Here is a 12491-nt window from a genome sequence, read left to right as displayed (position 1 = left end):
CTGTCAAGAGAATCTTGAGACAAAATGTATAGTTAGTCAACGTGTAAAACATATGAACTACCTGCCTATAGACAAAATAGTCAAACAAGACAGAAAGATCAGAAAGCAACAAAAATTTTAACCCACCCTTTTCTGTTGATGGAAAAACACCGCACGACACACAGAAACCTTTGTGAACAGATCTGTATCGTTAATATAAATTATAAATTTAATGATTCCGTGATCTTCGCGTGATAGTCAATTTTTCTATTTGGATATAGTAATACAGCTTTGACATTTTGTTTTCTTAACAACACGTTTCCAATTACTCCACAACTCTATTTTGACATTTTAAATGAAATGCACAAGTCCTGCAGGTTTCTAATACAATTATCGTGACTTTTAGGTAAACAGAATATGGGAATACCGGAAGGCTGAAAAAAGTTCTTTTATTTACCAGTGAAGAAATCAAAAATTTGAAATGCAAAGTTAAAGAAAAAGAAAAAAAGGAAATTGGTAAGAGACAAAATTAAAACTGAACATGAAAACACAGCCTTTTGTATGAAAACCCTGGCAAAGAAGAATTACTTTCCTGAATGGTAGTGAAAAAGTGAGGCTTGCATAATTCAGCAAGAGAACTGGATCAATTACAAGTTTGATAATGGTGCAGATTGTTGGCTACACGGTTATAAAACGTGCTAAAAGGGAAGGCTAAAGATACCAAATAGTGCCGAGAATTTGCTAGAAAAGTGAAAGGATCCCTCCCTGTGATTTTTAATGATTTCTATTTTGCTTTTCGTTCTGCTTTTTTTTTCTTGATGTCTTTTGTTTGTTTTTGCTTTTATTCGTTCGTTTTTACTTAATAAAGTAGAAACAATAACATCGCAAAAATTTATAAAAATTAGATATACAGTCCGAAAAACAAGGATTTTCCCTCAGGGAACAAGTAGCAAGTATATTGATTAAATAATAACGTTTTGTCAGAATATTCGCGGAGGAGAGTCAAGTGGTAATTTTGTGATACGAGAAAAAACCTCAAGTTCGTCAATGAATGATTTGAACATGATAAAACGAGAATCTGTAGTGACCTGACTTAAAGATCGCGATCAACCCCTATAACGAAAAGGTTCACGTTATTGACAAGACAAGACAACGTTTTATTCACATAAATAAATTTAATCAAATTGCAATAGTTATTTAATCTGACAGTGTTTTCAAGAGAATGTACCATCTTGGTATTGTTGATTTATTAAAATATCATCAGGGGTTGGGAATTCTCTGTGTCTTTACTAGCTGTTTTAGCAAGAAAAACTAATCAAGTAACATGAACTTGTTTCACTTGAATTTTCCTTATGACTGTTTCGTATGCCCCTCCATGGGTAAATGTGCTATAAGAAATATATGGATAACAGGAACAGGTGCTCATCAGTTGCAATGATTTTAAGAATTCAATCACCTCTGAAAGATATTCGTGTGGTTTTTTTACTATGTCTTTGCCACTCGGCTGGCATAAAAATGTTACCATGTGGAAAGTTACCACTTTTCTTTTGGTTTGGCTATGTTCTTCCCAGAGGATCATGGGTAGACCAATGCTTCCCTGTGTAACCGTCAAAATAGTAATGAAAGCTATGCGAGCGCTCAGTCAAATAGGACAGTGGTCCGATTTTGTTGGTGCAGTGAAAACTCGGAGAAGATCACCAAGTGACTAAGGACATATATATATATAAGGATATAAACCTGGCTCCGGTTCTTCGAAGGGCAGACATAGATTTCCACCAGATAAATCTCTATCCGGTGGATAGCGCAATTTTTGTTTTTGTTGACATTTATGCGTTGAATAGTGTATATATGGGAAAGTGCTGTCAAAAAAGCACCAATAATAAATCGGTACCTTTTTAATTAACGAGCTGAAGATATATGACGACTTTTTTCTCTAACAAAAGAAAGATCATAGTCACCAGTTTCCGTTTCCTTTTTCATGTGTTTCTGGTCTCTTAGTAAAACGTAACAACGACGAAATGATCGTCTACAGTTTCCGACAGTATCATCTACCTTTTGAACAACAACAAGGCCCCGAAGACCAGCCTTATGTTTACTGGCATACGCTTTTACAGACTTTTTTTCACTTTTCCATTGAGCTGTATCAGACAACTATTAGACTAAAAACATTTTCTTTTCATGAATTTTGTCTGATCAATGATACTATACCAATAAGCGACCCTAGAGTCGTTCGAAACTATTCTAAGTAGCTGTATACATGTTCCGACTTTTCGTGTCATGTTTTGACGGCAAACGAAACTTAGAAGACTGCTCACAACTTTTTAGTGCGAAAGAAAACCTAAAAATGGCAACGATAAGAAAGGAAGGATCATGGAGGAGGTGGAAAAGGGTGACACTAAAACCGGGTAGAGATGGTGAACTAGGAAAATATAAAAGATTCAAGTTTATTTCGGTGCATCAAGACTTATCAGTTAGATATGATAATTTTCCTTTGTGCTCTAGTTGCCTCTATTGATAAGAATTTGTGGCTTTCACCTTGGGGTGAGTCGGTTCTTTCTGGGAGTTCGACCTGTATTAGAGTTAAACAATGCATACCAGATTGATTAATAAATGTGCTCATATTTATCGGTGGCGTGCACCTCTAAGGGAACATTTTATGTGCCTCTGGATACAAAACTTGATGTTACAACAAACTTCTGTTTGTCAATTTTTGCCGCTAAGAACAAAGACCAATGCAAATCGGTACTCGACTTGAAATAACATCTGTCAAGAGAATCTCACGACAAATTTTTTTCTTTAGTAAACGTGTGAAACATATAAATTGCCTTCTTGTTGAGAAAATTGTAAAACAATCCAGAAAGGGAATTTTAACTCGCTCTTTTCTTTTAATGGCAAAACACCGCGCAACACACAGAACCTTTGTGAATATATCTGCACCATCGGTATATATTAGTTCAAATTTACTGATTCCGTGCACGTGATCTTCGTCTGAAAGTCGATTTTTCTATTTAAGTAGAAAAAATACCCCTTTGACATTTTGTTTTCTTTACAATACGTTTCCAATTACTCCACAACTCTTTTTTGACTTTAAACTGAAAAACAAAAGCCCAGCAGGTTGATAATGCAATTATCGTGACTTCTATAAATAAACAGCATTTGGGAAGAACATCCAAAAGGCTTCAACGGAAAAATGAATCGCGAAAAAATTAGTGGAAGACGAATTAAAACTGAACATCTAACTTCAGTAAAGTTGTTTGAAACACCTAGCAAGGAAACTTAAATGTTTTGAGTACAAATGAAAATGTAAATGTTTAAAAATGTGTGTCCTAGAGCAAAATTATTGTTACCAACCGGCCTCGCAAACGCATTTGAGATGAAACAAAATAATAACGTAGATGCCGAAGTCAATATTTCAGTCTGAATATTTTTAAAAGTAATATGTATTGAACGTTTTCAAGAAAAAATGTTTACAAAACACTAAATTTGAATTGCGAGTCATCAGCCGGCTTGAACTTCAAAGTGATATTTAACTTTCTATTTATGCCATTTATTTCCTATACTAATGCATCTTTAATATTTTCAAGGTCGAACAAAAATTTTTCCATGTGGATTAACAACATTCTTCTTTTGGTTAGGCCTATTGCCTCCACTAGGATCATGGGTAGGCCTATTGCTTCCACTAGCATCATGGGTAGGCCTATTGCTTCCACTAGGATCATGGGTAGGCCTATTGCTTCCACTAGGATCATGGGTAGGCCAATGATTTCCTGTAAAACCATCAAAGTAATAGGAAGTGCTCCCCCAGGGTGTACTCAGGAAGAACAGCGGTCCATAGGCTCGGTTCGGCGAAAACTCAGAAGGCGCAGAAGAAAATGATATGCTTGAGTCAATCACGAGTTTAATTATCTTACAGTTGACGTCACCTTCCTGCCAATCAACCAAGCTGCCATTTCCCGGATGACACACCAGCCAGTTGTTTACGTTGCTCTTGATGAGAACCTGTCTGCCGAGTTGTTTCCAGAGTGAGAAGTTTGTGGCGTTGTAGTCTGTTTCATTTGATGGAGGAGTTGTGGAGATAGGAACATCCACGTCGGGTCTCACCGGCCAATTTGGCCTCGGAGTGATTGCATTTGATTTGCTCGTAAAATGACAATAATTAGTGAAGGAATAGCTCCACAGTGTCCAGCCTCCTCCATCAGTCTCCATGTCACAGTAAGCCTTGAAAGCGTTGGCCTGGGATCCACCATCAGGATCAATCTAATAAACGCCAGAGATCAAAGTAGGATATTTACTGAGGAGAGTCTGACACGAGTGTCCTGCTGAATGCTGGGTTGAACCAGAGTGCAAGGGAATGCTTTGACCTACAGGGTAACAGATGTTTCGGAAAGACGATAACAACATGTTTGGTGATCAGAAGTAGGATTTATTTCCATACTGGCAACAGTCGGGCTATTCATCGACAATACAATCATGTACGAATGGGTATAAAAATTTGACTAGTATCACCTCTTTTACAGTTTCGGGTTGATATGCATTTAAACCATCATAAAAATTAGTTTAATTGGTGATATATATAGGAAAGGAAAAACTTCGAACCGTTTAAGTTAACCTCCCCCATCAGTCTCCATGTCCATGAATAAGTTGACAGGGGATTCACGATGAGGACCAATCCAATAAACACCCGAAGTCGAAGTGGGACATTGGTTGAGGAGAGTCTGGCTCGCGGTTACCGCTAAATGTTAGGTTGAACCGTGCAATTCTGGGCATGGGCACTCTGCTGCTTTGTCCTGATGGAATGGGGTCGACTAATTTGCCCTGCGTTACAAAAGTACAGAGCTCAATTACAGGGTGGAACGTTGCTACAGTGACCTTATGCGTCAACCCCTTTTTCGTTGCGGTGCATTAAAAGGTGTGTGGTACAATTAGTTCTTTCGAACAGCTTTACTTCTATTCATAGAATAGGTCTTAATCACGGAGCCCTTTTGGGTACAAGGAAGACATGGTGAATATAGAAAATGATCACATACCTCGTGGACCAGATATTCCAGGAGAGACAACCTGTGAACCGCGACGAAGTTCAATTATGGTCATCTTTTTTTGCTCTAGGTTTTTTCTCTAATAATTTTTTAAACTGTTAGCTTGCTGTGGAATTTTATCACGGTTCATTTAAATTAGTCTTTGATTCAGGCTACCTGAGAGGGTACATACAGATGAAAGCGACAGGTGCAATTTTCTTTTCCAATACTTCAAAGTAAATTAATGAGAATTAATAACAAACATTTACAAAATGGATACGATAGAACATGCCGACATCTATCTTTTATTGATCCGGTCTTCCGGCTATATGGCATTTCCGACACTAGAACATAGAATTTCCAGTCAAGCTTTAAGAAAAGGATTGTGAAAACCAAATTGAAACATAAACATGCGAAAGAAAACAATAAAATAAAAAACAACACCAACAACCGCACAGCATTGCCTAAAATATCTGGCTCTCAAAGAAAGTTTCATTCAGTTGAGATCGCACTGAATAAAAAAATAAATGGCAACGGCAAAGTATATTTATTTACGAAATACCTTTTTCACATAGAAAGAACCATCCCGTTTTACAAATCTCTCCAACTTTTTTGCTTGTTGTCCTTCGCCAAAAAGCGAACAGGTGCCTTTGCTCGCCAGGAAATTTGCTCCTTTACAAGAAGCCTCTCTCCTACACATTTGAACACAGGCCAATAAAGAGTCAGCGTTTTCACTTTGAAGAGCATTTTCATCGACGAGACAAGCGTTTTCTTCTATGCGAAAGAACATGCCCCGATCTTCCTCTGCAGATATCTTAGGTGTTACCAAAAAAGCCCATATGAGAGCAAATATGTCCCAAGGAAAGATCTGCAAGAAAGGAAATTAAAATATGATAACATAAGGAAGAACAGTCAAAGTAGGAGGACCCTGTTGGATTATTGCTTAACATATTGCAAAACTTTGAAGAGAAGTTACTCACAAATTTTAAAGCCATCATCGATGGGAAAAGTAACATTGGGAGCAGATCTTTACTCCTTGTCATTTTATCGAGTTTTGTTTGTCAAACAAAAATAAACGCAATGCATTCGAGTACAACATAAAAGGATTTTATGGTCTTTTTTATTTGTTAATACTTATCATTCTCTCGGGGATCGGAGAAAGTATGGGTGTGCGAGTTTTTGGGAAAAAAGATTGAGTGTTCAGAAGTTCAGAACGCGTGGTTCAAAACCTTGAAATAAAGATCAGCTTTAATTTGCCTTTTTTTATCGAATGAATCTAAGAAAACAATCATAAAAGGCAAAAACACCTGTAATAATAACCAGAAATCTAACGAGAATTGATTTGATCAGGTGGCTGTACTCAATTACCAAAAAAACTGAAAGTGGTTTTGGAAAGCTCCTGAAATATATCAATTAAGGTTTATAAATGCAGAATGAGTAATAGAAAAAACTATGGTCTTAACATGAAGTAAAAGTTGTTTTTATTAGCATTTCGAAGGTAGTTAGCATAAAAAGGAAAACTCAGTTTCCACGCAGTACACCATTTTCAAACTCCGTTATATGTTTTTACTATTGATTAATGCTCATTACTCAACCCCTTTACTCCTGGCCTTTCCATGGAAATATGAAAAGAAAAAAAACCCCGTGGCGACAATTATTTAATGGGGTAATTGATCCAGGCTTCCCTAAGTGAATCTTATTTACTCATTTTATTCTAAGAATTGCTCTAGCTGATTGCAACTATCTGGTTTAGTGGTTGGCACGAGTTTTGTAAACATCAGCGGCAAAAGTAGTCATGATTAAAAACACTGAGAGCTTAAATTTTGTTGTACAACAATAAAGAAGAAACTAGCACCTAATCAAGTCAAAGTTTCGCGAAGTGATTTGAATTCTCTAAACTTCCATTGGAAAGTAAAATTCTGAAAGATAATCCCCCGATCTCTTATGATGAGTGTAACTGGTGCTTTGCCTGTTGTCATCTTACGAGAGTGAAACAAGCTTGCACCTTCAGCCTCCAAGATCTGATCCGAAATTCTCCCTTCTGATGGGGTTTTCTCAGTAATTACGATAGAAGAATTTAGCGTTGTATCAGTTTAATGCCCTCAAGGTCCTACAGATGATTCTCGTCGCACGTTTTCAAAGTAATGTAGTGATTTTGTGCAGATAAGTTAACCAGCTCTGGAAGATACGTGTGTAAAGGTTTGTCATTGTCTATCTTTGCTACTCGGCTCGAATAAAAATGTTACCGTGTGGATCAAGAACATTTTTCTTTTGGTTGGGCTCATTTCTTCCACAAGGATCGTGGGTAGGCCAATTTTTGCCCGTGTAACCATTAAAATAATAAAAGTTGCTATCCCAGCGCCCACTCGAATGGAACATTGGTCCATAGTTGATATATGGTGAAAACTTGGAAGGCGCCGAAGCTGATTCTCTAGGATCAGCCACGTATTTGGTGATTGTACAGTTGACGTCACCTTTCTGCCAATCAACCAGGCTGCCAGTTATCGGTTGACACACCAGCCAGTTGTTTATGTTGCTTTTGATGAGGAACTGTCTACCAAGTTTGTTCCAGAGTGAGAAGTTCATAGCATTGTAGTCTGTTTCATTTAATGGAGAAATTGTGGAGACAGGAACATTCACTTCATTTTTGGCCGGCCAATTTGGACTAGGAGTGATCGCATTTGAATCATCGTTAAAATGAGTGTAGTTAGTAAAGGAATAGCTCCATACTAATGTCCAGCCCCCTCCATTCGTTTCCATGTCACAATAAGCCTTGAAAGCGTTGGCCTTGGATCCTCCATCAGGATCGATCCAATAAACACCCGTAGACGTAGCGGGAGACTGTTTGAGGAGAGTCTGGCACGAGGTTACTGCTGAGTCCTGGTTAGAACCAGGGGGTAGAGAGATGTTTTGCTCTACAGTCATAGAATTGAAAATTGAAAGTGAGTCTACTGAAGTATCCTCTATGTTTACTAAAGCCATGTAAGGGAAAATAGAGCTGGCAACCTAAATTCAGTTACGAGTATCAGACAAGACTGAACTAATTTTATGTTACTGAGCAATTTAAAAGGATCTAAACTTAAACACCGGCCCAACGTTTCCTGACATGCGTTCTAACTTGGATTTATCTTTCCTTTTTTTTTTTACAATTCCGTTGAGTTGTCTCAGACAATTAGGATTCAGACTCAATCATTTCCTCACTATCAACCTTGTAAATAAATGATTTTATTGGTGAACGTACAACTACTAAGACAGTCGAAACCATTCTACGTAGCTGTATAACTGTCCCGATTTTTTTGTGTTTATTTAATGACAATCGAAATTAAGGAAAAAGTATTCAGTGCAAAAAAAAAAATTAAAATTGGTAGCAATAGGCCAGGAAGGATAATGGAAGAGGGGAAGAACATGGAGGACACCAAAACGTGGTAGAAATGAAGAAATTGAAAATTATAAAGTTCAAGTTTGTCTTGGTGCATCAAGGTTTATCCAATAGCTATGGGTGGTAATTTACATTAGTGCTCGGGTTACTGATCTTAATAAAACTGAATTCCTAACTCTCACCTTGGGGTAAGTCAGTTCTTTCTGGAAGGTCGATCTAAATTGGAGTTAAACAAGACATTTATAGTTAGTATCCGCACTTCGTGTTATGTGCATATGTACGAAATTGTTGAAGGCTCACCGGGCGACTGTGGTCTTATTTCAGTTGTTAGTGGCTTCTGTTTATAATTGAACGTTTCATAAAGTTTTAAATTATGGTCTTGATGTTAAGACAAGCTTCTGTGGGTCTTGTCGTCTCAACCATTCCTATAAGGTCTCATCTCAATTCATTCACGTTCCTCCACAAATGTCCTCTCATGTTTCAGCTTTTTTCCTGCTGAAGCGCAAATTACTTTAAACGCCCGATCAAGTCTCTTACGTAGATCTGATGAGCTAAATCAAAAAGTTTGCGGAGTTTGTTTTTGTTTCGTGAAATGATCGTAGCATTTATCTTTATCGCTTTCAAAAAATCTCTATCGTACATCAGCTAGGAAAGAAAATTAAGGCCATTCCGCACTAGCGAAAACGTCACGGTTTATTTTGACAAATTTCCAATCATCATAAACAAACAGGTTAAATCCTCGGCAAACTATGCTGGCTGGTCTTATGAATAGATCGGGCGTTGACGGAATTTGACAGCTTTTATATATAACAGACGGAACAAAAATTTGTCATGACAAAATTTGTCCTTTCATTTTAACCGGGCAATTCTAATTTTGTCTACTAGTGCGGGAAGGCCCTTAAACTTGTTCGTGATAAAGTGTACATTATCGGAAGTTGTCACCAAAAAACATGGTATGTCATCAACGCCAAATACCTTTGTCAGATAGAAAGAGCCATCTCGCTGTAAAAGTCGCTCAGTTACTGAACTTGTTTCCATTTCGCCGCGAAGAAGGTAACAAAGTCCTGGGTTTTCCAGAAAGTTTGCACTTCTGCACGAAGTTTGTCTCGCACACAAAACCGAACAGGAAAGCAAAGAATCAGTTTCTCCAGACCAAAAGAGGCTTTTGTCTCTGTAGCTGAAAAAAGTGTTTTCTTTGATTTGAAAGAAAACGCCATTTTCGGCTCCTTCAGTTGTCTTTGCCGCCGAGAACAAGACGACTACAAACAGGTACTCGACTTGCAGAAACATCTGTCGAGAGAATCTTAGGACAAACTTATGATTAGTAAATGTATGGATCATATAAATTACCTGCCTTCAGACAAAATTGTCTGACAAGACAGAAAGGGAGAGAAATTTTAACCCACCCTTTGATTTTAACAAAAACAGCGCGCGACACGCTCAAACCTTTGTGTATAAGTTTGCACCGTTAGTACCAATTGTAAATTTATTATTGATTCCGTGATCTTCGTCTGAATTGTATTTGTCTATTTAAGTATATATAATAATACAGACCTTGACCTTGTTTTCTTAGCGATAAGTTTCCAATTACCCCACAACTCTATTTTGACATTTAATTGAAAACAAAAGTCCTGTCGAGAGAATCTAAGGACAAACTTATGATTAGTAAATGTATGGAACATATAAATCACCTGCCTATAGACAATATAGTCAGACAAGACAGAAAAGGAGAGAAATTTTCAACCCACCCGTTGATTTTAATAAAAAAAACTGCGCGACCCGCTCATACCTTTGTGAATAAGTTTGCACCGTTTGAACCAATTGTAAAGTTATTCATTCCGTGATCTTCGTCTGAAAGTCTATTTTTCTATTTAAGTATAATAATACAGCTCTGTTTTGGCATTTAAATGCAAACACAAGTCCTGCAGGTTTATAATGCAATTATCACGACTTCTAGGTAAAAAGAATATGGAAATACTGGAAAGGTTGCGATCAGCTCTTTTATGAAACAGTTCAGTGAAGAAGAAAATAATTTAAAATGCAAAGTTGAAAATAAAAAGAGTTGGTGGGAGATTAAATTAAAACTGGACATGAAAACACATCTTTTATGTTTGAAACACCTGGCAAAGAAAAAGTACTTTTTTGAGTGCAAATGGAAAGGTAGGCCTGTATTTGTAGAAATTATTTAACATGTTATTTGTTAACCAGTCCTTTCAAACTGATATTTTTCCTTTTATTTCTTACAAGTAGTAGTAGGCTACAAGTAGTAGCCTTACCGTTTTTAAAAAGCAACTTAAAAAATTTTTATTTAGGAAAGCTTTTAGTTTGTTTTGATAGATCTAATGTTTATTGCCTTTGAATATTTTAGTTTTAATTAGTATAGAACTTTAACTTATGTAAAGCGCTTCTGAATATTGTTTAAAGTTTGAGCGCTATATAAATTCCTTATCATTATCATTATCATTATTATTTTTTACATAAATACATGTTTGATAATTTTTTCAAGATCAAACAATCATTTTTCAGTTGCTTAGGCTCGACTCTTCCACTAGGATCACGTGTAAGCCAATAATCTCCAGAGCAACTATCAAATTAAAAGTAAGACCTACTTCAGCGCATGCTCCGAGAGAATGGCGGTCCATAGCCTTGGGATTTGTTGGGTGAAATTTTAAAGTAATAAAAGAGAAAAAGTAACTTAGCATAAAATTCCCTTAGCAGATGTGGGGCCATCATCTTATCACTCAAGCCTCCAAGATGTGATTCAAATTTCTCATTTTTGGCTTCTGTGCTCTTGTACAGTAAAGTAGTTTAAAGAATAAAGAGAAATATCAAAATGATACCCTTTTGCTGATAGGTTCGTTCATTTTAATAACTTTTCTGGTGGATATGGTATTGATATTGTGAGAAGTTAATTACTTCTGAAGTAATTTGAGTAGAAATTTGTTAGAGTCTGTCTTTCCTACTCGACTCGAATGAAAATGTTACCATGTGGATTTGCAACATTTTTCTTTTGGTTAGGACTATTTCCTCCGAGAGGATCATGGGTAGGCCTATGGTTTTCAGTGTGACCATCAAAATAATAGTTAGTGCTGTTATAGCGTTTGGTCATGCAAAGCAGCGGCCCATAGCTATTGTTTTGATTCGGTGAAAACCTCGATGGGACAAACTCGTGACTTGGGCCAGTCACGTGTTTGATGATCGAACAGTTGATATCACCTTCCTGCCAATCTACCACGCTGCCATTTCTCGGATCACACACCAGCCAGTTGTTTATGTTGCTCTTGATGAGGATCTGTCTGCCGAGTTTTTCCTGAGTGAGAAGTTCACGGCGTTGTAGTCTGTTTCATTTAATGAAGGGGTTGCGGAGACAGGAACATGCATATACCTATTAAACCAAACAGGCCAGTTTGAAAGGTAACCTATTAAGTGAGCCAAAAGCAGACAGGCTTTCGCTTGAGTAAGAAACTTTCACTCATATTCGTAGTTTGCAAGCTACACTTAAATTTGTACATTTATTTGAAAAAAAGTAGGTATTCACTTTCGATTAAAAAGACGAGCAAAAAGAAGTCTTGTCTCTGATCACTTTTTCAAAATGTTTGCCCTGATGACCTGATCCTCATCAACTTAAGATTTGAGTTTTCTGTTTAATGACTGTAAAAGCTGAGGGAAGGGGTTTTTTGTCTTAAAGATATTCATTTTTAAACTTAAATTTTATCACCTTTCCTTTTCTGCCGTTCTCTCGTCTAATGTTTTAGTCAATAGTTGGAAAATTGTCCAAGGGTCATTTTAAGTAATCTGATTCAGAGTAGACGGGCACAACATGAAAAGAGAAGTATTTTTTTGAGGCAACCGAAACTTGAAAATGTATTGATACAGATGTAAAATAAACATAATTACAAAACGGACTCGATAAAACATGCCGACTCCCATCTTTTAAGGATCTTTTATTGATCAGGTTACAGCGGCTGTGTGACATTACGGACATGAGAAAAATTTTATTTCCTACTTAATGAAAAGGACAGTGAAAACTAAATTGAAACATGAACAAGTTGTATAAAAAATTGCCATTGCATAAAACTACCCAAAACATCCGGCTCTCACTCCACTCCTTTGTAATC

General features: G+C 36.9%; 1 protein-coding gene and 1 pseudogene across 1 annotated transcript; both read right to left on the bottom strand.

Moving 5' to 3' along the window:
* Positions 1–3558: 3558 nt before the first annotated feature.
* Positions 3559–5989, bottom strand: LOC136284097 (uncharacterized; annotated as a pseudogene).
* Positions 5990–7214: 1225 nt separating this feature from the next.
* Positions 7215–9663, bottom strand: LOC136284246 (uncharacterized). Its single transcript, XM_066174098.1, has 3 exons — positions 9349–9663; positions 8556–8589; positions 7215–7909 (listed from the first exon to the last, which is right to left on the bottom strand). The coding sequence occupies exons 1-3, from the start codon at positions 9661–9663 to the stop codon at positions 7215–7217; spliced, it is 1044 nt and encodes a 347-aa protein (XP_066030195.1).
* Between the last annotated feature and the right edge of the window lie 2828 nt (positions 9664–12491).

Source organism: Pocillopora verrucosa, chromosome 11, assembly GCF_036669915.1.
Source record: "Pocillopora verrucosa isolate sample1 chromosome 11, ASM3666991v2, whole genome shotgun sequence".
NCBI lineage: Eukaryota > Metazoa > Cnidaria > Anthozoa > Scleractinia > Pocilloporidae > Pocillopora > Pocillopora verrucosa.
This window is presented reverse-complemented; position numbering and strand designations above follow the sequence as displayed.